General features: G+C 35.2%; 5 protein-coding genes and 2 long non-coding RNA genes across 8 annotated transcripts in view; 6 read left to right on the top strand and 1 right to left on the bottom strand.

Annotated features, from left to right (window-relative positions):
* The window catches only part of LOC143913567 (uncharacterized), a 781,442-nt gene that overhangs the window by 198,543 nt on the left and 555,605 nt on the right, over window positions 1-27,294 (top strand). The gene's annotated exons all lie outside the window — the stretch shown is intronic.
* Window positions 1-27,294, top strand: part of LOC143913589 (uncharacterized) — a 459,558-nt gene that overhangs the window by 78,885 nt on the left and 353,379 nt on the right. The gene's annotated exons all lie outside the window — the stretch shown is intronic.
* On the bottom strand, window positions 2,064-5,937 carry LOC143913503 (uncharacterized). Its single transcript, XM_077433346.1, has 3 exons — window positions 5,637-5,937; window positions 5,335-5,568; window positions 2,064-4,980 (listed from the first exon to the last, which is right to left on the bottom strand). The coding sequence occupies exons 1-3, from the start codon at window positions 5,748-5,750 to the stop codon at window positions 3,664-3,666; spliced, it is 1,665 nt and encodes a 554-aa protein (XP_077289472.1). The 5' UTR covers window positions 5,751-5,937; the 3' UTR covers window positions 2,064-3,663.
* Window positions 8,662-10,861, top strand: LOC143913578 (uncharacterized). Its single transcript, XM_077433458.1, has 2 exons — window positions 8,662-9,119; window positions 9,188-10,861. Exons 1-2 carry the CDS (start codon window positions 9,006-9,008, stop codon window positions 9,443-9,445), a joined length of 372 nt encoding a protein of 123 aa, XP_077289584.1. The 5' UTR covers window positions 8,662-9,005; the 3' UTR covers window positions 9,446-10,861.
* Window positions 19,769-20,682, top strand: LOC143913581 (uncharacterized). Its single transcript, XM_077433463.1, has 6 exons — window positions 19,769-20,014; window positions 20,095-20,127; window positions 20,211-20,264; window positions 20,355-20,408; window positions 20,471-20,503; window positions 20,576-20,682. Exons 1-5 carry the CDS (start codon window positions 19,858-19,860, stop codon window positions 20,497-20,499), a joined length of 327 nt encoding a protein of 108 aa, XP_077289589.1. The 5' UTR covers window positions 19,769-19,857; the 3' UTR covers window positions 20,500-20,503; window positions 20,576-20,682.
* LOC143913591 (uncharacterized) lies at window positions 20,576-23,478 on the top strand. The gene is made up of 6 exons (XR_013260743.1): window positions 20,576-20,682; window positions 21,817-21,888; window positions 21,952-21,984; window positions 22,068-22,121; window positions 22,212-22,372; window positions 22,445-23,478. It is a non-coding gene; the product is annotated as an uncharacterized LOC143913591 (long non-coding RNA).
* Window positions 22,674-26,502, top strand: LOC143913510 (kelch-like protein 20). 2 transcript variants are annotated; one of them, XM_077433355.1, is made up of 11 exons: window positions 22,674-23,991; window positions 24,059-24,200; window positions 24,277-24,416; window positions 24,496-24,671; window positions 24,736-24,933; window positions 25,001-25,168; window positions 25,244-25,399; window positions 25,470-25,621; window positions 25,690-25,900; window positions 25,992-26,172; window positions 26,240-26,501. In XM_077433355.1, exons 2-11 carry the CDS (start codon window positions 24,088-24,090, stop codon window positions 26,377-26,379), a joined length of 1,635 nt encoding a protein of 544 aa, XP_077289481.1. In that variant the 5' UTR covers window positions 22,674-23,991; window positions 24,059-24,087; the 3' UTR covers window positions 26,380-26,501. The 2 variants fall into 2 exon arrangements, with proteins under 2 accessions (XP_077289481.1, XP_077289482.1); XM_077433356.1 differs by having other exon boundaries at window positions 23,086-23,991; window positions 26,259-26,502.

The following is a 27,294-nucleotide window of genomic DNA, read 5'->3' as shown; positions in this document are numbered from 1 at the left end:
TCTGATGATCGGCTTTCGTGGCCTTACGACCCACGATTTGGCCGATATATTTTTGTGCTGGCCACCCTGAGACAGCGGTTGGCACACAAACTGACAGTTGTCAATAGCGGTTTGGCGCGTAAACACCCCGGTGTTTACGGGGCCCACCTCGCCACCGAAATCACCAGCTAGAGGCCGGTGAGGGTTGTGACGATACTTGGAGACCAGCTCCAGTATCCGTCCGGTGTGCACCAGAGGAAGCTTGGTCTGTCTTCGTCCAGAAGGCAGACAACTGAGCTACGCGTGGCTAACCTCAAAGGGCACGCGTGGTTACTTTGTTTACTCCCCCCTGCTTGATCTCTGTATATATATATATATATATATAAAATACAGTCACCATACAAACAGAATTACAACCTGTTTTCATTATTATGCAATTTCCCGCCTTTGTCCTGTATCACACTCACTTACGCACACTGCACGAGAGAGAGCGAGATAGACATCGAGCCGAGCCGACATCAGCAGAGACCAGACCATCGACGACGAAGGAAGGCACCGTGAGGAAACCAGTCCCGCCCAAGCTTACCACTAGCTATCTCACAAAACCGACTTCGGGGGTGCTCTCGAGTTGAACATCCCTGGAGTCTGTACAGATGGTTTCTGGCTATTCGGTTAACAGCTGCGTATAATGAGGGCGGGAGTTCCAGGAACATTAAAGCTACTATTGGGCTCAACTGCAAGTGGACCGCTCAGTTCGACTCTCGGGATGCAGCTGGGACAGAGAGAAACTTAACTCGACCGGGTCCACTGGCGGTCTAATGACAAGAGCGACTGGGACAGGGTGAAACTGATCTCGACCGTGTGCGTAGGAAATCTACTAAGAGAGTGCTTGGTCTCTTCTCGCGCGCCCGGAATTCTACGTCCGGGGAGTGGGGGTCGGTCGGTATCCTGATGCCAACCTAACCATTGCAAAAATTTGCATAAAATTTAGACATCCATTTCTAGAAAAAAAATCAACAACGAGTACCTGCTCCACATATGTAATATAGGTCTTTCGTTGTCGTCATTGCTAGGTCCTATCGCCAATCCATCTTTAAATGTTTTATGTTCCTCCCCGTCTAGTGTCTGTTTTGCCGCTGCGACGACCTCGGACCGAAAACAGGTATTTTGTGATCTGTTGTACATATTCAATGAAATATACGTATCCGTTTTGCAGTACAATAAGACCTGTACATGTTTCACTGCGCTTATTGGCTTGATATTATAAAGTAAATTTTTCCGATTGTTTTGAAACTTTGCCATTTTTTTTTATTATTATTTGTACAAGGCTTTACTATGTTTAACTTCTCTAATGATTCAGTCGATTGAAACATTATGAACGGTTTGAAACATTACTTATTTAGCCATTTTACGCGGTTTGGTCATCGATGGAATTTTTAAATCGCTTCTCATACTTCGATGTTGAAAAATAATCGTAATAAATACATGTAATGACTCAAAAATTTTGAAGACGTTGACGTTTGATGGCGAATAGCCTTATATGTTTGACTTTTTATATATGCATTTAAACAAAATTCCATACATTTAAATTGAATACAACTACGCTCCATACTTTTAAACACGAAATATTGAGAATCGCTATATGTATATACTTCGATTTCTGTGAGAATTTGAAGTTTCTAACTTAATGAATTATGTAAATTAATCCGATCTATATTTTTTCATTTGGTTAACGACCTATTACAGCCTGATTAAACTCTGCAGCCCCCCCCCCACTATGAATTCCTACGAGCCGCTACTGGATTCGGCATATTAAAATTGAGCACTACACCACTGCACATTTAGTAACTTGAACCGTAAACTAGTAAACATTCTGCTCGATTTATTACAATTTTGATCAAATATAAATAATTACTTGACTACACAAATTTACTTCATTATGAATAGTTTTCACCGAGATGAGATTTCAAAAAGAATGATTTTAAACATGCATAGACAAGAATATACTTACAATAATATATTAAAAAAACACATTCAATCATATAAATAAATGTACATATATATATATTTTATTTTTATTTTTTACATAGATATATACCGGGAAGGCTTAACAGAAGGACCCTAATGCGCCTTCCTGGACAATTAATTAAAAACAATGCAACATTTTCATAACATTAACCACTGTATTTCGGAAGCTGAAGAACACGAAATTAATTAATTAATCCACTGAGGCAACTATGGATTATTTAGACTTGTACATACATTTATACAAAGAGTCCATTAATACATAAAATTTGACATTTTTATGAGAAAGATTTGAAACAAATGCCACATTTTTGTGGCCTTACTCCACTATGAATACTCATATGAACACGGACCTGAGATTTTAAAGAGAATGATTTTAAACAAATTTCACATTTGTGTGGTTTTACCCCACTATGCATACTCATGTGTCTAGTAAGATGAGGTTTTGAAAGTGAATGATTTTGAACTAATGTAACACTGTAATGTGTGGTAACCCCACTATGAATACGCTTGTGTTTATAGAGGTTAGATTTTGAACAAATCTCACATTTGTGTGGCCTTAACCCAGTATGTACATTCATTTGTACATTGAGGTGATATTTTGAAGTGAATGATTTTAAACAAATGTTACAGTTGTGTGGCCTTACCCCAGTATGCACACTCATGTGCCTACTGAGGTGATATTTTGAAGTGAATGATTTTAAACAAATGTAACATTTGTGTAGTTTTACCCCACTATGAATACCCATGTGTTTACGGAGGTCAGATTTTAAAGGGAATGATTTTAAACAAATGTTACATTTGTGTGGGTTTACCACAGTATGCACACTCTTGTGTCTGCTGAGGTGATATTTTGAAGTGAATGATTTTAAACAAATCTCACATTTGTATGGCCTTACTCCAGTATGCATATTTATGTGTAAATTGAGGTTAGATTTTAAAGTGAATGGTTTTAAACAAATGTTACGTTTGTGTGGCCTTACCCCACTATGAATACCCATGTGTTTATGAAGGTCAGATTTTGAAAAGAATGATTTTGAACAAATCTCACATTTGTGTGGCCTTAACCCAGTATGTACATTCATGTGTACATTTAGGTGATATTTTGAAGTGAATGATTTTAAACACATGTTACATTTGTGTGGCCTTACCCCAGTAAGGCCACACAAATGTAAAATGATCATTGAAAAAAATATATGCTACTTAAAAAGTCGATGAAATGTGCATTAAAATGGCAAATGAACTGTATCGGAAACGTCGCGAATACCAAAATACGAACCAACGTTTGTTTAGGTTTTATTTATTTATGGTTTGGTGTTATTTATTTCAGATTACATGTTACTAGTGAGATTATAATTTCACTAGTGAGAAACAAAAGTAAACACTTTTGTCAGTTGACAATATTGTCAACAGCGGCTGCAACATTGCTACTTTTTGTATCTATTCCAATGCTAAAATCTATTTTTTCGAATGATTGTTTCATATTTTTAATGATCACTTTACAATGCCAAAATATTTTATTCGATGCACAATACGAGATTATTTAATGCACCGAAAATAATGCAAATATTTAATGCACAAATATTTTTTTTAAGATACAAAGTATTTTTTATCAATTTACAGTTCAATCGAACTCAAATTTTATTACTAACATTTCATTCAAAATTCAAAATTCAAAATTCTTGGCTGGACTCCAGCGTGCAACTCGAAATGTTTTAAAAGTAAAGACCTTTTAGCGAATGATTTTGGACAAATGTGGCAACTGTGTGGGTTGACTACGGTGTGAGACTTCAAATGTCTTGAAAGTAAAGTCTTTTTAGTAAATGATTTTAGACAAATGTGACATTTTATTTCAGAGTGAATACTCAGATGTCTCAAAAGGGAGTGTTTTTGAGAGAATAATTTTAAACAAATATCACATTTATGTGGTTTGACTCCAGTGTGAGACTTCAAATGTCTTGAAAGTAAATATTTTTTAGAGAATGAATTTGGACAAATGTGACATTTGTGAGGATCTTCTTTACAATGAATACTCATATGTTTCCAAAGAGCGTGCTTTTGAGAGAATGATTTTAAACAAATATCGCATTTATGCGGGGTATCTACGGCGTGAGACTTCAAATGCCTTGACAGTGAATAATGAAAACTGAATGATTTTGAGCAAAGGTCACATTTGTGTTGACCCCCGCCACTATGAATATTCATATGTACACTAAGATGTCGTTTTCTAATAAATGACTTTGAGCAAATGTCACATTTGTGTGGCCTTATCCCACTGTGAGATCTCATATGTGAACTGAGGTACGGTTTTCTAGCAAATGATATCTCACAAATATCGCATTTGAACGGTTTTTCTCCATAGTGACATCTCATGTGCGTAATAAGGTAAGATTTTCTAGCGAATGACTTTGAACAAATGTCACATTTGAACGGTTTGTCTCCATAGTGACATTTCATATGTTGCGTAAGGTCAGATTTTCTAGGAAATGCTTTTATACAAATATCACACTTGTGTGACTTTAACCCAGTATGCAAACTCAGGTGTTCGATGAGTTTACTTTGGCTAGAAAATGTTTTTGAACAGATATAACATTTGTTTGGATTCTCCCCAGTATGGATATTCATGTGTACAACAAGGTTACATTTGTAACCAAATGATGTTAAACAAATATCGCATTCGTACGGCTTTACACCGTTGTGTATATTTGTGTGTACACCCAGGTAATGTTTCGTTGAAAATGATTTTGAACAAATGTTACATTTATACGGCTTTCTTTTATCATACGATGTCTCTGTCATAAGATTGAGTTTTCCAGTAAATGATTTGTCTTTGAAATTGATTTTATGGTTTGATTTAGATCCTGTAGAATATGTCTTATCTGAAGTTTTGGATGATGGAAATTTTTCATCTTGAATGTCAGTAGTACCTGTTGTTTCCGTATCATTAACGTTCAAAGTTATTTTTCCTTTGTGTATCTACAAAGTAATCCAAACGTTATACAATTTAATAGTGCGATTATATGTCATTTTATATTTTTGATTAAATTAATGTCAGTGGCAGCTCGTGAGAATTCCTAGTGGGAGGGCTGCAGAGATGAATTGGACTGTAGTAGCTCGTTGATCATACTGGTGGTCAAATACAAACAAAAATAGCATGTATATGTACTAAACTAGTAGGTCTGATGCCCCGCAGACCATAATATGAACGACAAAAATATCATGCATATTTACTATATTGGGAGGCTGCAGCCCGCAGCCCATATAGACGAGCCACCACTGTCTTATACACAGTAGAACATGTTTGTTTTAAAATGGGTTCCATTTACTTACCTCGGCATAGTTCGATGAACTAGAAATGCTTGGTGGTAAATTAACACCAGACTCATCTTCCCATATTAAATCATCCAATACAACTTCCTCTGGCTTGACTTTCAAACAGTCGTGTGATTTCAAACTCGGTGTTTTGACGCTCTGAAGACAATCGTTCCGAAATGTGTTGAGTAAATTCAGACTATTGACACATGAGCGACATACCATATCTGGCAGTTGATCGTCTTTCCTAACCTACAAAAGAGACAGGAATTGATGATCACGAAGATGCATGAATTAGCAATGAGTTAAGAGTAATTGACCTGCAGTCGACAGCATGTCCAAATGAGTTGCACCAGTCGTAGTGAATGAGGTCCGTCACGAATGGAGACGAAGGCCTCTGGTGGAGCAGAGCAGAGGCAAAGTCTGCACTCCATTGCTTCTTCGGCAGGAGAAGCGCAAACTTCTGGAGTGGAGAGTGAAGAGTGGACGGTGGATATAGACGATTTAGATGTTTGTAGTTGAGGGTTTTTGATACGCTCTCCTCTAACGGCGACGATTTAGACCGAGTCTGACGTTTCCTTGACGTTTGGCCAGCCAAAGGCTAAATGCACCACTCGCAATGAAATCACTCTGATGATTATTACAGTACGAATATATTTATAAAGGTAGAGTCTAATGATTATTCTTCAACTTTATTGGATTTGGTGGAATTGCAAATCCGAGATGAAAAAACAATCCGCGACGATTTAAGGTCTGTTCATACCTAGTCAGCACGTACCGACTTCAGCAGGTATCCGGCCGTACGAAAAGTATTCTTTGGTACATTTTGTATGGGTATATTCATACCAACCGTCACGTTTACGCCACGGCAGGCTTACAGCAGTACCCGACATTTCCTGTTCATACTTTACAGCAACATCGGTCAACGTATCGTATCCGTTTTTTTGGCCATCGTGGAAATATACACGCGAATTACGTGTCATGAGTCTGCCGCTTTGCTGTTTTTGGACCAATTATCGATAGTGACAGTTGACAGCTGTTCAATCTTTCGACATAGTTTTGGCGCTAGAGGAATTAATTTTAATCAATTATTATTTAATTGGAATTAATTGTATTAATTAATCAATCAATTAATTGTATTAATTAATCAATCAATTAATTGTATTAATTAATCAATCAATTAATTGTATTAATTAATCAATCAATTAATTGTATTAATTAATTAATCAATCAATTACTTGTATTAATTAATCAATCAATTACTTGTATTAATTAATCAATCAATTAATTGTATTAATTAAGCAATCAAATAATTAATCAATCAATTAATTGTATTAATTAATCAATCAATTAATTAATCAATCAATTAATTGTATTAATTAATCAATCAATTAATTGTATTAATTAATCAATCAATTAATTGTAATAATTAATCTGTAGGAATCTCGTCATCGTCATCGTCATCGAAACATTCGAGAATATTCCACAACAACAAACCACATTCCTTGCAGAACTCACACACGTAAACAACCCGTGCACTTCTTGGAATCAATTGCCAAATCCTTCGAGAATGTTCCACCCCTCACACTCGAGCGGAACGAAACCCAGACGACGCACACCTGCAGCCATTATATTAAACTCAAGCGGAACGCCCCTACCAGTCGAGCGGAACCAAAACGGTCGAAACACGCCGCCACCATTAAACTACATCGAGCGGAACGGCGCCAATCATTCCAGAAAATTCTACCCCTCGACAAAAGAACATTCCTCGCTTACGCATCAACAAACCACCACCATGGGTCAGGTGATTCCAGAAACACTATAAAAGGAGGTACAACCTAAACAACACCCACAGCAGCAAGCGTCGACACAAGCACCAGACCAGTCGACCCACAGCAGCAAGCGTCGACACACAGCAGCCGACCAGTCGACATACAGCTCCTGACCTGCCACCACTACACTACGCGGACTTGGAAGATCAACCAGCCGAACGAGCCAGCAACACACTGCCGTATCCAGAGACCTTCCGAACATAGCCGAACGACGAGCCAGCAACACACTGCCGCATCCAGAGACCTTCTGAACATAGCTGAATGCCGAGCCAGCGACACTCTACCATATCCAGAGACCGCTGAACGACATACTTTTGCCCACAAATATAATACCTTTGTACAACCATAGGCAAACAATACAAGTTTATAAAACAAGCACAACAGTGTTTCGTTAGGCTGGGACACGGTCAACATATCGCTACCCCGCCTACAAATCAATCAATTAATTGTATCAATTAATCAATTAATTGTAATAATTAACAATCAATTAATTTTATTAATTGTTTAATTAATTAATTGGAATTAATTGTATTCTGACCATAGATGTATAATACGGTTCGGTGATTACTAGTCACAAATTACTCGTCACAAAGTCACTAAAATCTCTATAACGGAACATCTGGCAGCCGAAAAGTCCATCATACTAACGATAACTATCATAGTAACGAGAATTTGAGTGCCAAATATTGTGTATTCGCGATTTTCATGGCAAAAATTGTCTTTGTGACCACCCCAATGTGACGAATAGTCCAATTACCGTATAATACATAGATCCTCTCTCACGCTTTATACTGGTCTCCCTTTTGGCGCATGCAACATATATGGTGCATGCACACTTTTTTCTCAGTAGGTAGTTAGCTTCTAAGTAGGAAAGGTCGATTGCGGAGATCTTGTCGATAGATATGCGGAGATCTTTTCGTCACTAACTGAGTGTGCGGGGGGTTTAACTAGCGGGGAAGTGAAAAAAACGCCGACCGCTGCGTCGGAGGGAAAAAACCTGTTTTTTCCCCAACTTCTTCGCTAGTTAAACTCTCAGTTAGTGGCGACAAGATCTCCAAAGAAATTTGTATGTAATCCCATATCTAGGTTATTCTACATCTATGATTCTGACGCGTAGCTACGAATGCACGTGTATGCATTCATATTGTAAGTACTCGACAATACGACGTAAGCAATATTGCGCCGTATCGTCATGGCTTGTAATGTATAAGTAAGCCGATTTTGCCTTGCACTCGGCCAAAGTGCTGTAAACGTGACGTGACCACGACGTGTAGGTAGATATGAATATAAATGCAGTGCTGAAGCCGTGCAGTGCTAAAGATTGCATAATATGTGTCCCAACAATGTGAAGCTAAATAATTGTTGCCAATTAATTGTCGTTTTGTTACTGTGGGTAGTCTTTCGAAATTCCAAAAGAACTAAAAAAAAGTAAGTGCTTAGTAAAGGTTTGTTCATACCTATCCAGCACGAACCGTATCCTGCAGGTGTCATGCAAGTGCGGATAGTATTCTTTAGTATATTCTATGTATATGGACGCGCATGAATGCAAAAATGCGCATGCGCGAATGGAGTATGAATACGTCCATATAATGTACCAAATAATGCAGGACACCTGCAGGATACGGGTCGTGTTGGATAGGTATGACCAGACTTTAAATCTTTTTTTTTTCATTGCGAGTGGTGCATTTAGCCTTTGGCTGGCCAAACGTCAAGGAAACGTCAGACTCGGTCTAAATCGTCACCGTTAGAGGAGAGCGTATCAAAAACCCTCAACTACAAACATCTAAATCGTCTATATCCACCGTCCACTCTTCACTCTCCACTCCAGAAGTTTGCGCTTCTCCTGCCGAAGAAGCAATGGAGTGCAGACTTTGCCTATGCTCTGCTCCACCAGAGGCCTTCGTCTCCATTCGTGACGGACCTCATTCACTACGACTGGTGCAACTCATTTGGACATGCTGTCGACTGCAGGTCAGTTACTCTTAACTCATTGCTAATTCATGCATCTTCGTGATCATCAATTCTTTTCTCCTTTGTAGGTTAGGAAAGACGATCAACTGCCAGATATGGTATGTCGCTCATGTGTCAATAGTCTGAATTTACTCAACACATTTCGGAACGATTGTCTTCAGAGCGTCAAAACACCGAGTTTGAAATCACACGACTGTTTGAAAGTCAAGCCAGAGGAAGTTGTATTGGATGATTTAATATGGGAAGATGAGTCTGGTGTTAATTTACCACCAAGCATTTCTAGTTCATCGAACTATGCCGAGGTAAGTAAATGGAACCCATTTTAAAACAAATATGTTCGACTGTGTATAAGACAGTGGCGGCTCGTCTATATGGGCTGCGGGCTGCAGCCTCCCAGTATAGTATATATGCATGACATTTTTGTCGTTCATATTATGGTCTGCGGGGCTTCAGACCTACTAGTTTAGTACATATACATGCTATTTTTGTTTGCATTTGATCAACAGTATGATCAACGAGCTACTAGTCTGATTCATCTCTGCAACCCCCCCACTAGGAATTCTCACGAGCTGCCACTGGTAAAAGGGCTTGGGCAAAACATTAATTTAATCAAAAATATAACATGAAATATGATCACACTATTAAATTGTATAACGTTTGGATTACTTTGTAGATACACAAAGGAAAAATAACTGATGCGGAAACAACAAGTACTACTGACATTCAAGATGAAATATTTCCATCATCAAAAACTTCAGATAAGACAAGTTCTACAGGATCTAAATCAAACCATAAAATCAATTCCAGAGGCAAATCATTTACTGGAAAACTCAATCTTATGACAAAGACATCATCTGATAAAAGAAAGCCGTATAAATGTAACATTTGCTCAAAATCATTTTCTACAAAACATTACCTGGGTGTACACACAAATATACACAACGGTGTAAAGGCGTACGAATGTAATATTTGTTTAACATCTTTTCGTTACAAATGTAAACTTCTTGTACACATGAATATCCATACTGGGGAGAATCCAAACGAATGTTATATCTGTTCAAAAACATTTTCTAGCAAATGTAAACTCATCAAACACATGAGTTTGCATACTGGGTTAAAGTCACACAAATGTGATATTTGTTTAAAAGCATTTCCTAGAAAATCTGACCTTACGCAACATATTAAATGTCACTATGGAGACAAACCGTTCAAATGTGACATTTGTTCAAAATCATTCGCTAGAAAATATTACCTCATTACGCACATGAGATGTCACTATGGAGAAAAACCGTTCAAATGCGATATTTGCGAGAAATCATTTGCTAGAAAACCGTACCTCAGTTCACATATGGTATCTCATAGTGGGATAAGGCCACACAAATGTGACATTTGCTCAAAGTTATTTATTAGAAAACGACAACTTAGTATACATATGAATATTCATAGTGGCGGGGGTCAATTCAAATGTGACCTTTGCTCAAAATCATTCAGTTTTCATTATTTACTGTCAAGGCATTTGAAGTCTCACGCCGTAGATACCCCGCATAAATACGATATTTGTTTAAAATCATTCTCTCAAAAGCATGCTCTTTGGAAACATATGAGTATTCATTGTAAAGAAGATCTTCACAAATGTCACATTTGTCCAAATTCATTCTCTAAAAGGTCTTTGCTTTTAAGACATTTCGACTTGCACGCTGAAGTCCAGCCAAGAATTTTGAATTTTGAATTTTGAATAAGCTAAATAAGAGTAAGAAGAGGGAAATCTTAAAAAAAATGTTTTTTGGGCATTATTTTCGGTGCATTAAACAATCTCTTATTGTGCATCGAATAAAATATTTTGGCATTATACAGTTACCATTAAAAATATGAAACGATCATTCGAAAAAATAGATTTTAGCATTGGAATAGATATAAAAAGTGGCAATGTTGCAGTCTTCCGCTGTTGACAATTGTCAACTGGCAAAAGTGTTTACTTTTATTTCTCACTAGTGAAATTATAATCTCACTAGTAAAATGTAATCTTAAATAAATAAATCCAAACCATAAATAAATAAAACCTAACCGAACGTTGGTTCGTATTTTGGTATTCGCGACGTTTCCGATACAGTTAATTTGTCATTTTAATGCACATTTCACTAGGGTTTCTGGACTCGACCCGGCCGGGTAATGACTTAAAACTCGGACCCGGACCCGGCCTTCAAAACCCGTCGGGTCCGGGTATTTAAAATTTCGAGTATTAACGTAAAAATTCAAAATGATTTTCAGTTTATACATTGAAAACATCCAAATATGTATGTGTTATTTATTGATTCTGCGTGTACATGATTCATATACATATATGACCTTATTTGTTCGAGAACTTGATTTTACGACTTGAAAGATGGAACGCAACCAAAAACGATACGTACTGAAATTTAACTAAATTTAAAATTTCACTCATATACGGCGTACATATTTTTAAGTTAATTTCAATAGGTCACAATGTGAAACAAAGTTCATTGATTGAAAAATCCTGGGGTTAAATAATAATGTAGCAATAAGGTAAATAAAAAAATATTTTAAATTTAAAAATCGAAAGCATATTGATAATTTTAATTATGAAATCGTTATGAAACGTTAAACATAATACATCAATATACAGTGATAAAAATAAACATAAAACGTAATAGTTATAATATAATAGATGATCTTAAAAACAATACAATTGATGATAAAACCCATGTCAAAATAACAATTTATGCAGTTTCATATCTATGTACCGGAAGAAAAAAAGTTTTACCTTTTTTACCTTTTTTAGCGATAGTGGACTTTTACGCTACCTTTCCTAAACATGGGAAAAACCACAAGTTCTTTTTTTACGGGATATGATAGGTAAAGTACATTCAGTCTTAGTTCAACTTTCGCTTAAAACATTCGTCCGTTATTTGTTTCATTTCATTTCACATTCATCGGGCCTGTTTTTTAATTGATTCGCGACTATTGAACTTATCTACTTGACTTCCCGCTAAAAAACTACAACCTGGACCGCCCTTGGATTCATCTTAGAGAGTGCAGTAATTAAATAAATGTATGTATATCATTTTTCTTTTAATTAATCATTTTGAGATATTTTATGTTGTGGTGAAATCTTAAAATTAATTAATATTGGGTATCCTATTAAGTTTCACGTGTTTTGAAATTAAAAATACACTTACCTTGAACCCAACAATGAAATATTAGGACAATGATACATTCAATTATTGAATCACGACATTTGCTACACTATACTATTATATTTAGAATATGATCGATTAAATTATTTTTATTTTTTTGAATATTTTTAGTGAAGCATGTCACAAAAGAAAATATTTGAATTGTATTGTAATTTGTAAATTGTAATTTTGTCTATACATATTTATATTATGATATACATTCATATTTTTATTTGTATTTCTTTATTATATATTTGTATTTTTTTTTTTATCATACATATGTTTGTATACCAAATTGTATTTGTATTTCTTTATTACATGTTTTTATAGCCTTTATTTTTTATTTAATTATTTTTATTTATCGTATTTATATATATTTTAGCTATCAAGCTAATTTAAAAATACATCTTAATTATTATACTTAACTCTAAAATTTATAATTAACTTATATGTACTGTCCCTCACAGTACATATAAGTTAATTATATGTTTTTTTTATATGTCTTTGTTATATGTTTTTATCGCCTTTTACATAATAAATAATTTAAAATCTGGAAATTTTTGATTTTGATTTTGGACCCGGACACGGACCCGTCGGTTTTTGAAAACCCGGGTTTTCAGAAACCCTACATTTCACCCACTTTTTAAGTAGCAAATATTTTTTTTAATTATCAAAGCAAACTTTCTAATACAATCTGTATCCGTCATTTAGAAATGTACAGAAACTTTTTTAATGAACAAAAATTTTTTTAAATTGCTTTTTTAAATGCACTTTTATTTTATAAAATGGAGTTGTTGAACTTAAATTTAGACCATATTCACGTTCAAAAAAATTATATATACTCATAACTGTAAAGTGAATGCTCTCCCAAATATTCACCCCAAACTTATTATTGCTAGCATACTTCTATTTTTATTTTAAGTTAAATTTCAATAAATTTCATAACCGTTTGAAAATTATATATTGATTTAAAATATTTTTGTCGCGACACATTGTTTTTTTTTATATTAATTTTATAATCATTGTATTTTTTATTGTTAATTGCATCGTGAATAAATAGAATGATTACTATGAATATTAACTGTGTTTTTTTTTTTTTTTGGAATTTGAAATCGTTCCCCCTAGAAAAATTGCTGGATCCGCGCTTGTTGTTAGTACAACTGTTGCCAAATTTCTCTTGCGATAGTGGTGCCATCGGGTGATGAGGCTAAGTACTTATCGGACCACCTTCGTCTGTATGTATGTACGTACATATTGTAGTTACGAGTCGAACGTATCGGTATGAGAAAGATATTTTCTATGTGCTCGTATTTTTTTTTTAAATCAACTTAAATAAGCACACTGGACTATTTTCGTGGGTGTAAAAAAGAGGCGATTTTATAGATGTTTGGCGGCTCCTAGCTCCTATAAAAATAACTAATCAAAAAAGAAAGGGAGGGAGAAGTGTAATATGTTTGTATGGACTAGGCGCTGGTGTCCAGCTCTCTTAAGAGTGTCAAAAATTTGACGAAGCTCTTCATTTGTGATATTTACACTATAAATTCGTCATTTCCTGATATCGCCCCCGCAATCATTTTGTTCCTCACGCTTCCGGTAACTGTAGCCACTGCTGAGCGCTCGTTCTCTAAATTGAAACTTATTAAAAATTACTTAAGGTCAACTATGTCACAACATCGACTCAAAGGATTAGCGCTGATTAGTATTGGACATGAGAAAAAATAAAATGAATTTCACGAAATAAGTGTTTGCCAATGCGAAGTCCAGAAGAACAGATTTTTCTACGTAAAAAGGTATGTATTTTGAAAAGTTATTTTACTAAAAAGAAAATAATATCTGTATAAGGGGGTGGGGGGGCGACGTAAATTTTTTTGCGGGGGGGGCGCCTGGAATTCACGTTACGCCACTGGAACTTGCCTTCTTCAAAAGTTATGGAAATATACTTGCTATTTCAGTGCTGATCCAAAAATTATCTTTATTTAGTTTTATATCTTACTTGGGCATTCAATATTACCTTGCAGATCGATCAAACATTCTTGCAATTCGATATCATATTAATTGCATTCACACTAAATGCATTAATCTTAATTCTTTTTTCAGAAATGCGATAAATCCTCGATATTTGCCAACCATTGAAGCAGCCCCATCGGTTGCACAAGCTAGTATATTTTCCGAAATACAAACGTATATTCAGTTTGATGACAAATAAAATATTTAAGCTCTTCTTTCGATATTATTTAAATATATTTTTTTTTATAATTTTATTCAGACTGCCTCCCCTAGAGCTAGTTATGCCTCCCCAAAAGTACAATTTTGGTTTGTGGACCATTTGGACCCAGGTTGAGAAACGCTATTATCTGTGCGCTTTTCTTGCACATGATTTTGGACAAACGTTTCATTTGAACGGTTTTTTCATTTCATATGTGTTACTAGGATAGATTGTTTACAATATGATTTTAAACAAATGTCACAACTCACACGAGTGTGGTTTTATCATAGCATGATATTTCAAGTGTGAAACGAGACGAGATCTAGTAACAAATGTGTTCAGACTACTTCTGATGGTCGGCTTTCGTGGCCTTACGACCCACGATTTGGCCGATATTTGTGTTGGCCCACAAACTGACAGGTGTCCCACAACGTTAGCGCGTAAACACTGGGTGTGTTTACGTGGCCCTGCGCTTCTTGCCACCGACCACCACCTCGAGACTGGTGGGGTTGACGACACTTGGAGACCAGCTCCAATATCCGTCCGGTGTGCACCAGAGGAAGCCTGGTCTGTCTTCGTCCAGAAGGCAGACAACTGAGCTAAGCGTGGCTAACCTCAAATAGCACGCGTGGCTTCATTGTTGACTCCCCCCCCCCCTCTCTTTCCCCCTGTTTGCTCTATGTACATTCAACGTGAAAATATAATCATTGTGATCAGATTTACGACCTGTTTTCATTGTTATATAATCTCCCTTTTTCCATCACGCATCCCACTGACACTACAAAGGAGAAAGGGACAGAGCAGAGCAGCCGGCATTAGCAGAGACCAGACCGCAGACGACGATCTGCAGATCCCGTGGAGGAGATCACGCACCGCGCTTTGCCACTGAGCAACTTCACAAAACCGACGCAGGTGTCTCTCGATTGAGGAACCTAGTGTCCGTACAAAATGAATTTGGACAAATATCACAATTGTATGGCTTTACCTTAGCATGAATAGTCATGTGTGCAGTGAGACATTCTGTGGTATTAAATGATTTCAAACAAATATTACATTTGGGTGACTTGTCTCCGTTGCAGGCACCGCTTTAAACCCAATGGCGCCCTTGGGCAATTTTTTTTAAACACCCTTAGAAAAAAAATTCACCTTTAGCGCTCTAATCTAAAATTTTGTATGGCTTTTGACGCTCTGGTTTTAAATTTTAGAGCGCCTTTGGCGCATCGTGTGGCGCCCTAACTTATTTGGCGCCTTCGGGCATCGCCCGACCCAGTCCCCCCCTAAAACCGGCACTGCTCCGTTGTGCATATGTATGTCAAGTTATATTTCCGATGCATATGTACATATAGTCAAATTATATTTCCTAGGGAATGATTTCAAACAAATATGACATTTGAACGGTTTTTCTCCAGAGTGGCATTGCATATGTCGCACGAAATAACGACGGTTAGAAAAATATTTTCCACCCTTAGTATTGTGGCGGCTCACTTATACGACATGGTCGAGTGTGGTTGCCTTCCTGCGAGTGGGGACCAACCCGGCTGGGTTCGGAGAGCCGCTACTCACTCTGTCTTCAGCTGTCATATAATAAACACGTGCATTAACATGCCAGTCGTCTCATTCGTTCATTCCCTATACTGGTGACCCCGACGTGATAATTTTTTTTTGTAATTTTGGTATCGCTGATGCTGGGGGGGGAGTGATGTGGCGGCTCACTTATACGACATGGTCGAGTTTGGTTGCCTTCCTGCGAGTGGGGACCAACCCGGCTGGGTTCGGAGAGCCGCTACTAACTCTGTCTTCAGCTGTCATATAATAAACACGTGCATTAACATACCAGTCGTCTCATTCGTTCATTCCCTATAGTATGAATGTGTGAATTGAGATTTTTTTTCCAAGTAAATGTGTACGAACGCCAGGGGCTCTCAGTCGAGAGCCATCTGATGTCGTGATGTGTAGATAGCTCGGTGGTAGATCGTCGGCGAGGCTGGCTTTCCTCACGGTGTCTTCCTTCGTCGTCGGTGTTCTGGTCTCTGCTGATGGCTGCTCTGCTCTCTCTCTCGTACCGTGTGCGTATGTAAGCGCGATGTTGGGAGAGTGGCGGGAAATTATATAATAACAACAGGTTGCAAGTCTGTATCGCAACTGTATTTTATATAAATTATACAGAGATAAAGCAGGGTGGAAGGGGGGGAGAGTAAACAAAGAACCACGCGTGCTTGAGGTTATGTACTATCCAACGCGTGGCTGAATCGTCTGCCTTCGGGAAGAAGACAGACCAGGCTTCCTCTGTTAATTCGTTTTCTTCGAGTACGAGATCTTGTCCGTGTTGCAAGATTGTGTTTAGGATCAAACGATTTTTTTCGGAAATTCTATTTATTGTCCAATTCAGAACGTTCAGAACACAATTTTTTCACATTTCCAACACGTGTTTGTAAATAAGTAGATAAAAAAAAGGATAGCATTCGCACTGGGAGAAGAATGTAACCTGCTCTTCCTTTAGAAATGTACAAGACGAACCCATTGTTTATCCCGAGAAACAGTTAGAGGTCGAAATTTTTAATCCTCTCTTAGTTAGACATCAGTGAGTCTAAAGCCCGGACCCAGAGGGTGCCGCGTATTGTTCAAATTCTGTAAATGCATTGTTTAAGGTTTGTCGAACCTTTTTTACAAAGGATTTACAACAATGGAACAATGATCGGCACCTTGGCTATTCTACCTCCAGACATTACTGCAGTGGCCGGATCCAAAACGCGCCGTTTATTGTTCAATTGTTGTAAATGCTATTGTTCAATTGTTGTAAAAGTTTCGCCCAACCTTTTTTTTGTACTCTAGCTTTGTAAATAGAGCCAAACCGCCCCGATTCCTGAAAAAAAAACTGTCTCTATCCGCAGTTTAGACATTAGTGTCAATGAAAGAAAGACACGAAAAGTTCAACGAATATTCAAAGACGTGGGGTTTGTTGTATTTTTTATACAATCTACTGGAAATTGAAATGAAAATTTTTTAGACAATCGACTGGAAAACTTTAGAATCTGGCAGTGTATCATTTTTTTGCACCTGCAACACAAATTGAGATTATGCTTTTGAAGAGTTGACAAGACGGGCAAGTTTGACAACGCTGGATGACTGACTTTAAGCTGACAGCATCTTCGGATGAGTTCCAGTAACGAGTCATTGTCGTCGTATATTGAAATAGAGGATTCAGCTGGTACAAAACATAGACAGAGGCGACAATTCATCGCGCTGTAAATGTCAGCTGTCACTTTGACAGTTGACACATGCAGTCTTACCAACGATTTTAAATCGATGCCATCGTGATAGCATTCCAGCCTAGAAAATATAATAATAATAGAAGGGCCCTTGCGAATAAATGCTTGTTGTCAATGTTACGCGGTACGTCTCTATAAGTACGCTACATCGCACGGAATACAATCGGATCAATTTACTTATACAAGTGTATCCCATGTTGTTTATTGTGTGTTGAATCCATTGTGCAATTTTTACCAATGCTTGCCCATCTTGCGAGTAATATAAACAAACGGAGAAGTTTTTATCGGACATATGTCTAGCACCGAGCATCAAATACGACTGATGTCTGTGGACTAGGGTTTCTGACCCGGGTTGACACGGGACAGACATTCCCGGGAATTCACTGAATTTTTTTTGTCCCGTGTCCCGGGAATTCTTATCTCGAATTCCGGGAATTGGATTTAAAAAATTTTTGAAAATATACAACATTTTCACGACTGCACGAAGGGAAATAATAAATCAAATACACAAAGAATCGTAAAATATTCTCAAAGGTTTGTTTTTTATCAGTAAGTACAGCGCATTCCCCAAACGTGGAAGTTTTATGAGCAGAATGGTTCTGCGCTTTTGGCCAAAATCGTTTCTTGTAATTCTATTTTTGGAAAATCTCAATACCGAAGGACTTGAATTTACCGACGAATTATTCTGGGAATTGAAAATTAAAATCGTAGAAAGAAGATGCCTAAAACTGATTTGTTTTAACACAAATTTTAAATAATTCTAATTTTATATCGAACAAAACATTATTTAAATGTTGTAATAAAAGCGAATGTACATTATCCTACGGTGAAACTATTATGAAGCGAGTATATCCTTCTTGTATTGACGATTCACAATGGATGAAACAACCGTCACAGAACAACCAGTCGCTCTAGATCGGTCACACGTGATCACTCGTCACTCCGAACCGTACAAAATAATGTAAATAAAAATAGCCTCGACTTTAAAAAATAAATTAAAATATACATGCTGACAGGAGAAAAAACCGATAATTTAAAAAAATTGTTTTCGTCCCTTTTAACAATAAAATCAACTTCGACCGAAACTGAAAGAGATTTTTCCATTGCTGGAAATTTTTGTACCAAACCTAGAAATAGGCTTTCGGATTCTCGGATGTATTGTGATATATTAAATTGAAAAAAAAAGTTTTTTTTACATGTTTCCCGGGATTCCGGGCTCCGTCCCGTGTCCCGGGAATTGAAAAAGTCCGGGAATACAGAAACCCTACTGTGGACATCGTCAAAATTATTTATTAAAAAGAAAATTATTTAGGAATGTCTGTGGACAATCGTCACTTGACAACAATATGACGCCTAAAGCCACTTCTATTAATATAACATTTCTCTGTTCCAGCCAAATGGTTCAATATTATTCTGAACTAGTAATTTTTAATATAAACCGCTTAAACATGACTAATCTTATAGCAAACATTCTATTAAATTTATTTAAATAGCTTTATTTTATATAAATTTATTTGAATATTCATTTGTTTTCTTTTTGATTAAATTGACTGTTACGAACAAACAAACATATAAGTAAACTAAGTCTCTTTTGAAATTATATGTATACCAAAATCGCCTTCGCCCCTGATGCCTGCACCCCTAACACCTTCATCTTGAGATACATCATGAAATATATCATGAGATACATCATGAAATATTTGCATTTTGCCCATATTAATAATTGTATTCCTCCCCCCCACCCCTCCCCCTCTCGTCATGTCACGTTTATGCAAGAATGTTGGTGTATTAAGTTTTTTTTTTACTTTGAATTCTTATAGCGATTTTTTTCTTTGGAGGGAAATTTAAACCATTTGGATTGCATTAACAACTCGAATTGTAGTTGACTCTGTACCTACTTGCGAATTAATTAGGTGGAGGAGAGGAAAAAAAAGTCGAAAGGTAATGGTCGGATTTATAAACGTTACGAGTGGAGTGGGTAAGTGTCAAAGTGACAAAGTTAATTAAAAAGTTGACAATTTTTCAACACAGGTTGGAAGAGTTTGAAAAATCGATTTGAGCAATTGAAGATGGCCAACGCGAACGATGGCAGTGGAAATGGAAATGGAAATGGCGACAGCACCGTCTCAATTTGCGAGTTGTACACTTTATCAATTATTATCGATTCTCGGATATGTAAAAAATCGCAAAAGCTCGAACTAACTTTCAGTTCGGAAAGTCAGTTCGGTGTGGAAATGAAGAGTCGAAGAGTATCATTATTAAGTAATGATTGACAATATTCATAATTACAATCACTTTTCTTTCAGGTCCATCACCGAGACACCAACGTCATCAAACGAGTAAGTCATTTTTATATTGTTTCTGTATTATTATCAATTCTTGAATATATATATTAATAATCTCAATCGCTTATAAATCTCAGCTCAGATTGTGATTCCGAAACAAAAAGTGGAAGCTCGATCACATTATACGGAACGTAAGCTGTAACTGCTTATATCTATTATACGTATGATTATTTATAGTAAATCATATATATTGTTATTAATCGAATTATTTTAAATTTCAGCTCTGATAGCGGTTCTGAAAACAAAAATCGGGGCTAGGCCATGCGATCTGAAATGTAAGTAGTAACTGCTAATATTATATATCGATGGTAGACAATTACAACCACTTTACTTTCAGGTCCAATGGAGAGGCTGCGTCCTCAATAACTGAGTAAGTCACACCGATTAACATACATATGTATATTATTCCCATAATATTATCAATTCTGAGCTGTAATTTAAGTTTCAGCTCAGATAGCTGGATAAATGGATAAATGGATTTCATCGTATGCTGATCTAACAAATTCAAATTGGATTGTTTCCAAGTCGATAAACGTTTTATCTTTGCAGGTTTCTTTCCTGTTCCTTTCATTTAAGTATATACAATAACTACCAGATATGTTAGCGTCAGTTATACGTTTTTGAAAGGGCTATCATAACTTTTACGATTCATCTCAATCCGTTGAGCGGCTTATGAGTCAATTGAATCCAAAAACTGAAGAGAAAACCTAAAATTTAATGCACATTATTTCAAATTTAGAATTTTCGTGTTTATAAACGAAAATAAAACGAGATAGCATTGGAGCAATGCATTTAGTATATAATATAATATTATAGATAAGAGTTAAAACCAGTGTCAACAATTCTGATGCTATTTTCAATAATCAGTTGGTTTTTTTGTGCGGTTTTTCCACTATCATTGAAATTATCTTGAAGAAAATAAATTTTTCGGTTATTAATCATTTCTTATTAATTGCTTACTTTAGATTTTTTTCCTTTTGAGTGCAAAATATGCATGTGCGGATTTGACTACTTTGTCGAATTCTATTATCGATGATCTTAATTTTAATTTCAAAATGTGTTTTATCTGTGAGAAGGCGATTATTTTAATATCGGATCAGTGGTTATTTCCATGCGGTTTTTCATTATTATTGTAAAAACATGTTTTTCTGTGGTTTAATGTCATATCCGTGTAAGCAATCTAGCGCTAGTCCTTTAACCCTAAATTCGTTTTAAAAAACTCGAAAAACTGTTATTATTCCTGCAAAAGATATGAATATCGCATTAACAATGGAATCATTTGAAATTTAAGAAATCGAAATCCCAATACCAATCCAGACACAATATCTTAGCTCAGATTGTTCATTTTAGCCATCACTCGTGAATATTTTTGGTTATTTAAAGATTACGTTTATTATAAAATTGATCAATAGAGAGGAGTCGAGGGAAAAATAAATTCGATCTTCTCAATGATTGAGAATAAATAAATAAACAAAATAACTAAACGTTACTTTGTTTGGAAAATTTACAGTTTTATTGATTATAAACGATAGCAAAATATAATTATTAGAAAATAAACCATTTTACAATTTTCACATATGAGAACGAGAACGGGAACGGGAATTGCATGCCGGGGTTCAGCTAGTTTTAAATAAATATCAATTTTCGGATATGTAAATAATCGCAATCGCTTTTAAATTTCAGTTTGGAAAATCAGCTCGGTGTGGAAATGAAGAGTCGAAGCTCGGCATCGCCATCGGAAATTTAAGTTTCAATGTACGAGTATGATTATTTAGCAATGATTGACAATATTCATCATTACAATCACTTTTCTTTCAGGTCCATCACCGAGACACCAACGTCGTCAAACGAGTAACTCATTTTTATATTGTTTCTGTATTATTATCAATTCTTGAATATATATATTAATAATCTCAATCGCTTATAAATTTCAGCTCAGAATGTGATTCCGAAACAAAAAGTGGAAGATCGATCATATTATACGGAACGTAAGTTGTAACTGCTTATATCTATTATACGAATGATTATTTATTGTAAATCACATATATTGTTGTTAATCGAATTAATTTAAATTTCAGCTCTGATAGCGGTTCTGAAAACAAAAATCGGGGCTGGGCCATGCGATCTGAAATTTAAGTTGTAACTGCTTATATTATATATCGATGGTAGACAATTACAATTACAATTACAACCACTTTACTTTCAGGTCCAATGGAGAGGCTGCGTCCTCAATAACTGAGTAAGTCACACCGATTAACATACATATGTATATTATTCCCATAATATTATCAATTCTGAGCTGTAATTTCAGTTTCAGCTCAGATAGCTGGATAAATGGATAAATGGATTTCATCGTATGCTGATCTAACAAATTCAAGTCGATAAATGTTTTTGATCTTTGCCCGTTTCTTTCCTGCTCATTTCATTTAAATATATAGATATACAATAACTACCAGATATGTTAGCGTCAGTAATACGTTTTTGAAAGGGCTATCATAACTTTTATCTATCATAACTTTTACGATTCATCTCAATCCGTTGAGCGGCTTATGAGATAATTAAATCCAAAAACATAAGAAAAGACCTAAAATTTAATACACATTATTTAAAATATCCAGTTCGAATTTTCGTGTTTATAAACGAAAATAAAACGAGTTAGCATTGAAGCAATGCATTTAGTATAAGATAATATTATAGATACGAGTTAAAACCAGTGTCAACAATCCTTCTTCCATTTTTAATAATCAGTTGTTTTTTTGTGCGGTTTTCCACTATCATTGAAATTATCTTGAAGAAAATACATTTTTCGGTTATTAATCAATTCTTATTAATTGCTTACTTAAGATTTTATTCCTTTTGAGTGCAAAATATGTATGCATGGCGGATTTGAGTAGTTTGTCGAATTCTATTATCGATGATCTTAATTTTAATTTCAAAATGTGTTTTATCTGTGAGAAGACGATTATTTTAATATCGGATGAGTGGTTATTTCCATGCGGTTTTTCATTATTATTGTAAAAACATGTTTTTCTGTATTATAATGCCACATCCGGGTAAATAATCAAGTGCTAACCCTTTACATGTAAGTTCGAAGTTAGAAGAAGGGTCAAAAATAGAAAATATATAATTTATCATCGTCACTTAATTTTATTGATTTTATATGTTAAATGTTTTATGAAACTATATTTAAACGTTTATTGAGAGGGAATAAAAATAAATTCAATCTTCTTAATGATTATGAATAAATAAATAAATAAAATAACTTAACGTTACTTTGTTTATTTTAACCTTATTTTATTTACCTTAAAAATAAAATAGTTGACTTGCACGTATTTTGATGTGCTTAAATATTTGTTTTTATTTCAATTTTTACTCTCATTTTTTTATTAAATTTATATGTTTGTATATGAAATTCTTATCCATGCACTATGAAAGTACTTACTCTTTATTTATACCTATTTCACTACCAATAATTCGATATATTGGGTAAATGGCAATTTAATTCCATTAATTTTTTTTTTTATATTTTTAATATCGCAATTATTTTCATTTTTAATAATTTTATGCATTGGCAAGAAAAGTCGATCATACTATAATATAATAATTCGAGTCCGAATCGAATCATAGCAAAACGTCGGAGTCTGACTCCACAGCCCTGATCTTAACTAAAGTTCAATTATATATTCCCCGTATGTTGGTCACCTGTCATGGCATTTATGAGCAATAATTAACTTCAGTAAATAATTAATATACGTTTCAATGCAACGAAAGGGTTGAGATATCCTTATCTATTATCTATCGAGATAAAACCGCAGAACGACAGTGCTCCAAATCAGTCGCTGCTATTCTTTCCAAGTGGTAAGTCGAACTTTATTTTGCTTAGCACTTATAGTTATATTGTCTAATTTTCAACTTTGTTTTTCAGGAGAAATCTAAGAGAAAATCAGAAACAAGATGTTCGTAGTGAAGGCGAGTTCCGATTTTGCGGCAAAACGGGTGGAGTATTTTTACGATGCCATGAAACAAGAGAAGAATTACGACACCCTTTTTATTGTTCGAGGTCAAAGGTATCTTTATTCGAATCCAAAAATACTAAAAATACAAATTTTTTTTCAGTCTAACTATTATTTTTCGTAATTGCAGATTCTACGTGCATTTGGTGGTGTTATCGGCGTGCAGCGAATTCTTTTGGACAAACAAAGATCAATTGGAGGAGATATTTTCCCCTTTTGACTTTGACGTTATCGATGCAATCCTGAAGTATTGTTACACAGGAGAAATAAGTACATTATTACCTGAAATAATCAATTCAAAATGCGTGTGTGTTCGTCATTAAATTTAATAATTGAAATATAATTTTAGGCATAGCTGACCGTCACTACGACAAATTAATGGAGCTAGCAAATCGACTCGAAGTGAAAATTCCACCGCGACATGAAACGGTCGATCTTTCCAATTGTTTGGAAGTTTTGAAATCAAAGGAAAATTCCGATTTGAAGACAGAGGCAATGGATTTTACTCTGGGAAATTTCGAGACGGTGAGTGTTGATTATATAAAAAAAATATGTCACTTAAATATTTTCAACTCCACTTCTGTTTTAGCTGCACAAAACTAAAGATTTTCTCAATCTGCCGCTCTTCAACGTGAACGAAATCTTGAAATCGAATTATTTGAACGTGCCTTCCGAAGAAGACGTATTCAATGCTGTGAAATTGTGGGTAAATCATGATAATGCGAACCGTAAAAGTGACTTGGCACAGCTGATGAGATCCGTGAGGTTATCCTTGCTCTCGATGGAGGTATTTGAGATTAATTGAATGTTGCAGGTTATTGAAAAAAATCCATTTTAATAATTTTTTTTTTTAGTTTTTCATCGATGAAGTATTAACTTTCTGTCATTCGTGTGCTGATTGTATGACCACTCTTAGACAAGCAGTTAAAGACAAGAATGATAAATCTTTCGTCCCAAGAGAGACCCCTCGTAGTAAAATAAAAGGATATAAAGTGGCACTGGTTGGGGGATGGGATATTGATGTGAGTTTTGTATCACAAGTATAATATTTTGATTGGATTGTAAATTAATTATTTTATTGCATAACGTGTTTTCAGACGGCAAACACCATCGATATATTTGACGGACTAAAGAACAGTTGGACTCTTTCCAAAAATATTGGAATAAATAAATATTATTTTGCGTCTGTCCTCGTGGGAGATTGGATCCTTATCATCGGCGGAAAGAATTCTTCATGGAGAGCAATGACTTCAGTAACGTTTTCCGGTGTTGCGAAGTACCTGCTTAGAGAAATCGGAATATAACCAATTTATTTGTTTTCAGGTGGAATACATCGATTTGAAAAGCGGTGAGAAAAAGCCATTGAAGCCATTAAATCAAGCTCGTTATTGGTTCTCAGCAGTGACACTTCGGCGCGGTTCGTCCACGGATGTTTACGCCATTGGTGGTGATAGTTCTGAACAATCAGTGGAAAGGTGATTAAATTGCAATCATTTCATCAGATCGATTGAAAGAGAAGTTGACGATTATTGATTTCGATTAGGTGGAGCAGCAACACTGGGGATTGGGAGATCATCGCTCCATTGTTGCTAGCAGTTAGTCAGCATAGTGCTTCTGTCATCGCCGATAAAATATACATAACAGGCGGGCTTACAAGTGAATTGATATCCTCGAATAAAGTGCAGATGTATTCAGTGGAGACCAATTCTTGGACTTACCGCGCTCAGATGATTCAGGGAAGATATAATCATTCGGTGAACATCAATTAATTTTATTCACAACTATCGCAAATAATATACAACTCTCCAAAATAAAATGAACTAAATTTTGATTTCACCATTTTAGAGCGTCGCATTCCAAGGAAAACTTTACGTCGCTGGTGGAATTGACAGTCAAACTTGGACTAATTTAGACAGTGTGGAGCATTACGATCCGAATGCAAATGTGTGGACTGCATTCACCAAACTAACGCAAGCTGCATCCGGAATCAGTCTCGGCTGTTTCCAAAGTAAACTGTTTAGCATGGGTGAGTTTATTTTACAACTTAAGTTGAATTTATGGGTCTCGAATTAATTTATTGTTTTGATTTTCAGGTGGATTCGATGGAAGAAGTGAATTAAGTGATGTTTGGGAATACGACGAGACGAACAAATCTTGGAAAGCTTCAACAAGTCTGAGCAGAGATAGAGCTTATTTTAATGCACATGTCATTCCATATGATTCGATTATTTGATCGACTGCAGTTTTTTTGTATTATTTGAAAAAAATGTATTTTGAAATAATCATTAAATGTACTTTTTGAATTTTTAATTTATCCAAATGTTTGAATAAATACATAATATGCAACAACTTCTCAAAATATATTTTATTTTTCCGTCAATATTTAATGTTTATTTACTCATGAATAATTAATATTATCTAAATGAACTGAAAAATCAGAGAATCAGAAGCCAAAATCAAAAACATATACATAAAAATGAATTCAATTCAATTCAATCCAGAAATTTTATATTTCATTTCTAATCTCATTTTTCTTGTTTAAATAATATCGAAATTGAAAATAAATTCTGTCTATTTCTTTAAATTTATTTCAAACAGTGGCTCTCAAATATTTTTCACACTTTTCGTCGATTAAATAATACTTTTCCATTATTCATTAAGTGATTCTCAAACTTTTCATAATTATTACTTTTATTTAAAAATGAAGATGAATTTCATATATGTTTTTGCAATTTGCTGCATTCCAACGGCTCTCAAATGATTTTAAGAAGGATTCTCAAATACTTTTATACTTTTATTCTGTTATATCGTGGTTTTTATCGAATTGTGAAGTTTGTTAACTTTTATGAGAAATAATCAATATGTTAATGTCAGTGGATCTGAAACTTTTATTTTATTAATATGTTTTAATCCTAAAGTCAATTTCCAAATAATGTAACTTTACAAATTCAAATGATTTCACAGATTTCCGTCCGTTTATTAAATTCCAGTTATTCTCAAACGGTTTGTAGTACCAGAGATTCTCTGATAAAAAATTTTGATGAATACATATTTTTGTGTTTTCAATGATATTCGACTGATTTTAAGATGGTTTTTCACACTTTTATTAAGTTTAATATTATTTTTACGGGATAATTTTATTCATCTA

Source organism: Arctopsyche grandis, chromosome 6 (assembly GCF_051622035.1).
Source record: "Arctopsyche grandis isolate Sample6627 chromosome 6, ASM5162203v2, whole genome shotgun sequence".
Lineage (NCBI taxonomy): Eukaryota > Metazoa > Arthropoda > Insecta > Trichoptera > Hydropsychidae > Arctopsyche > Arctopsyche grandis.
This window is presented reverse-complemented; position numbering and strand designations above follow the sequence as displayed.

What these genes read in the sequence shown, in the direction of transcription:
- LOC143913503 (XM_077433346.1), bottom strand. Translation starts at nt 5,750, where the DNA reads ATGGAGTGCAGACTTTGCCTCTGCTCTGCTCCACCAGAGGCCTTCGTC. An exon ending in GGACATGCTGTCGACTGCAG is followed by an intron (nt 5,569 to 5,636) that starts GTCAATTACTCT and finishes TCTCTTTTGTAG; the next exon opens with GTTAGGAAAGACGATCAACT. An exon ending in GTTCATCGAACTATGCCGAG is followed by an intron (nt 4,981 to 5,334) that starts GTAAGTAAATGG and finishes ATTACTTTGTAG; the next exon opens with ATACACAAAGGAAAAATAAC.
- LOC143913578 (XM_077433458.1), top strand. Translation starts at nt 9,006, where the DNA reads ATGGAGTGCAGACTTTGCCTATGCTCTGCTCCACCAGAGGCCTTCGTC. An exon ending in GGACATGCTGTCGACTGCAG is followed by an intron (nt 9,120 to 9,187) that starts GTCAGTTACTCT and finishes TCTCCTTTGTAG; the next exon opens with GTTAGGAAAGACGATCAACT.
- LOC143913581 (XM_077433463.1), top strand. Translation starts at nt 19,858, where the DNA reads ATGGCCAACGCGAACGATGGCAGTGGAAATGGAAATGGAAATGGCGAC. An exon ending in CAGTTCGGAAAGTCAGTTCG is followed by an intron (nt 20,015 to 20,094) that starts GTGTGGAAATGA and finishes CTTTTCTTTCAG; the next exon opens with GTCCATCACCGAGACACCAA. An exon ending in TCGATCACATTATACGGAAC is followed by an intron (nt 20,265 to 20,354) that starts GTAAGCTGTAAC and finishes TTTAAATTTCAG; the next exon opens with CTCTGATAGCGGTTCTGAAA.
- LOC143913510 (XM_077433355.1), top strand. Translation starts at nt 24,088, where the DNA reads ATGTTCGTAGTGAAGGCGAGTTCCGATTTTGCGGCAAAACGGGTGGAG. An exon ending in TTTATTGTTCGAGGTCAAAG is followed by an intron (nt 24,201 to 24,276) that starts GTATCTTTATTC and finishes TCGTAATTGCAG; the next exon opens with ATTCTACGTGCATTTGGTGG. An exon ending in AAGTAAACTGTTTAGCATGG is followed by an intron (nt 26,173 to 26,239) that starts GTGAGTTTATTT and finishes TTTGATTTTCAG; the next exon opens with GTGGATTCGATGGAAGAAGT.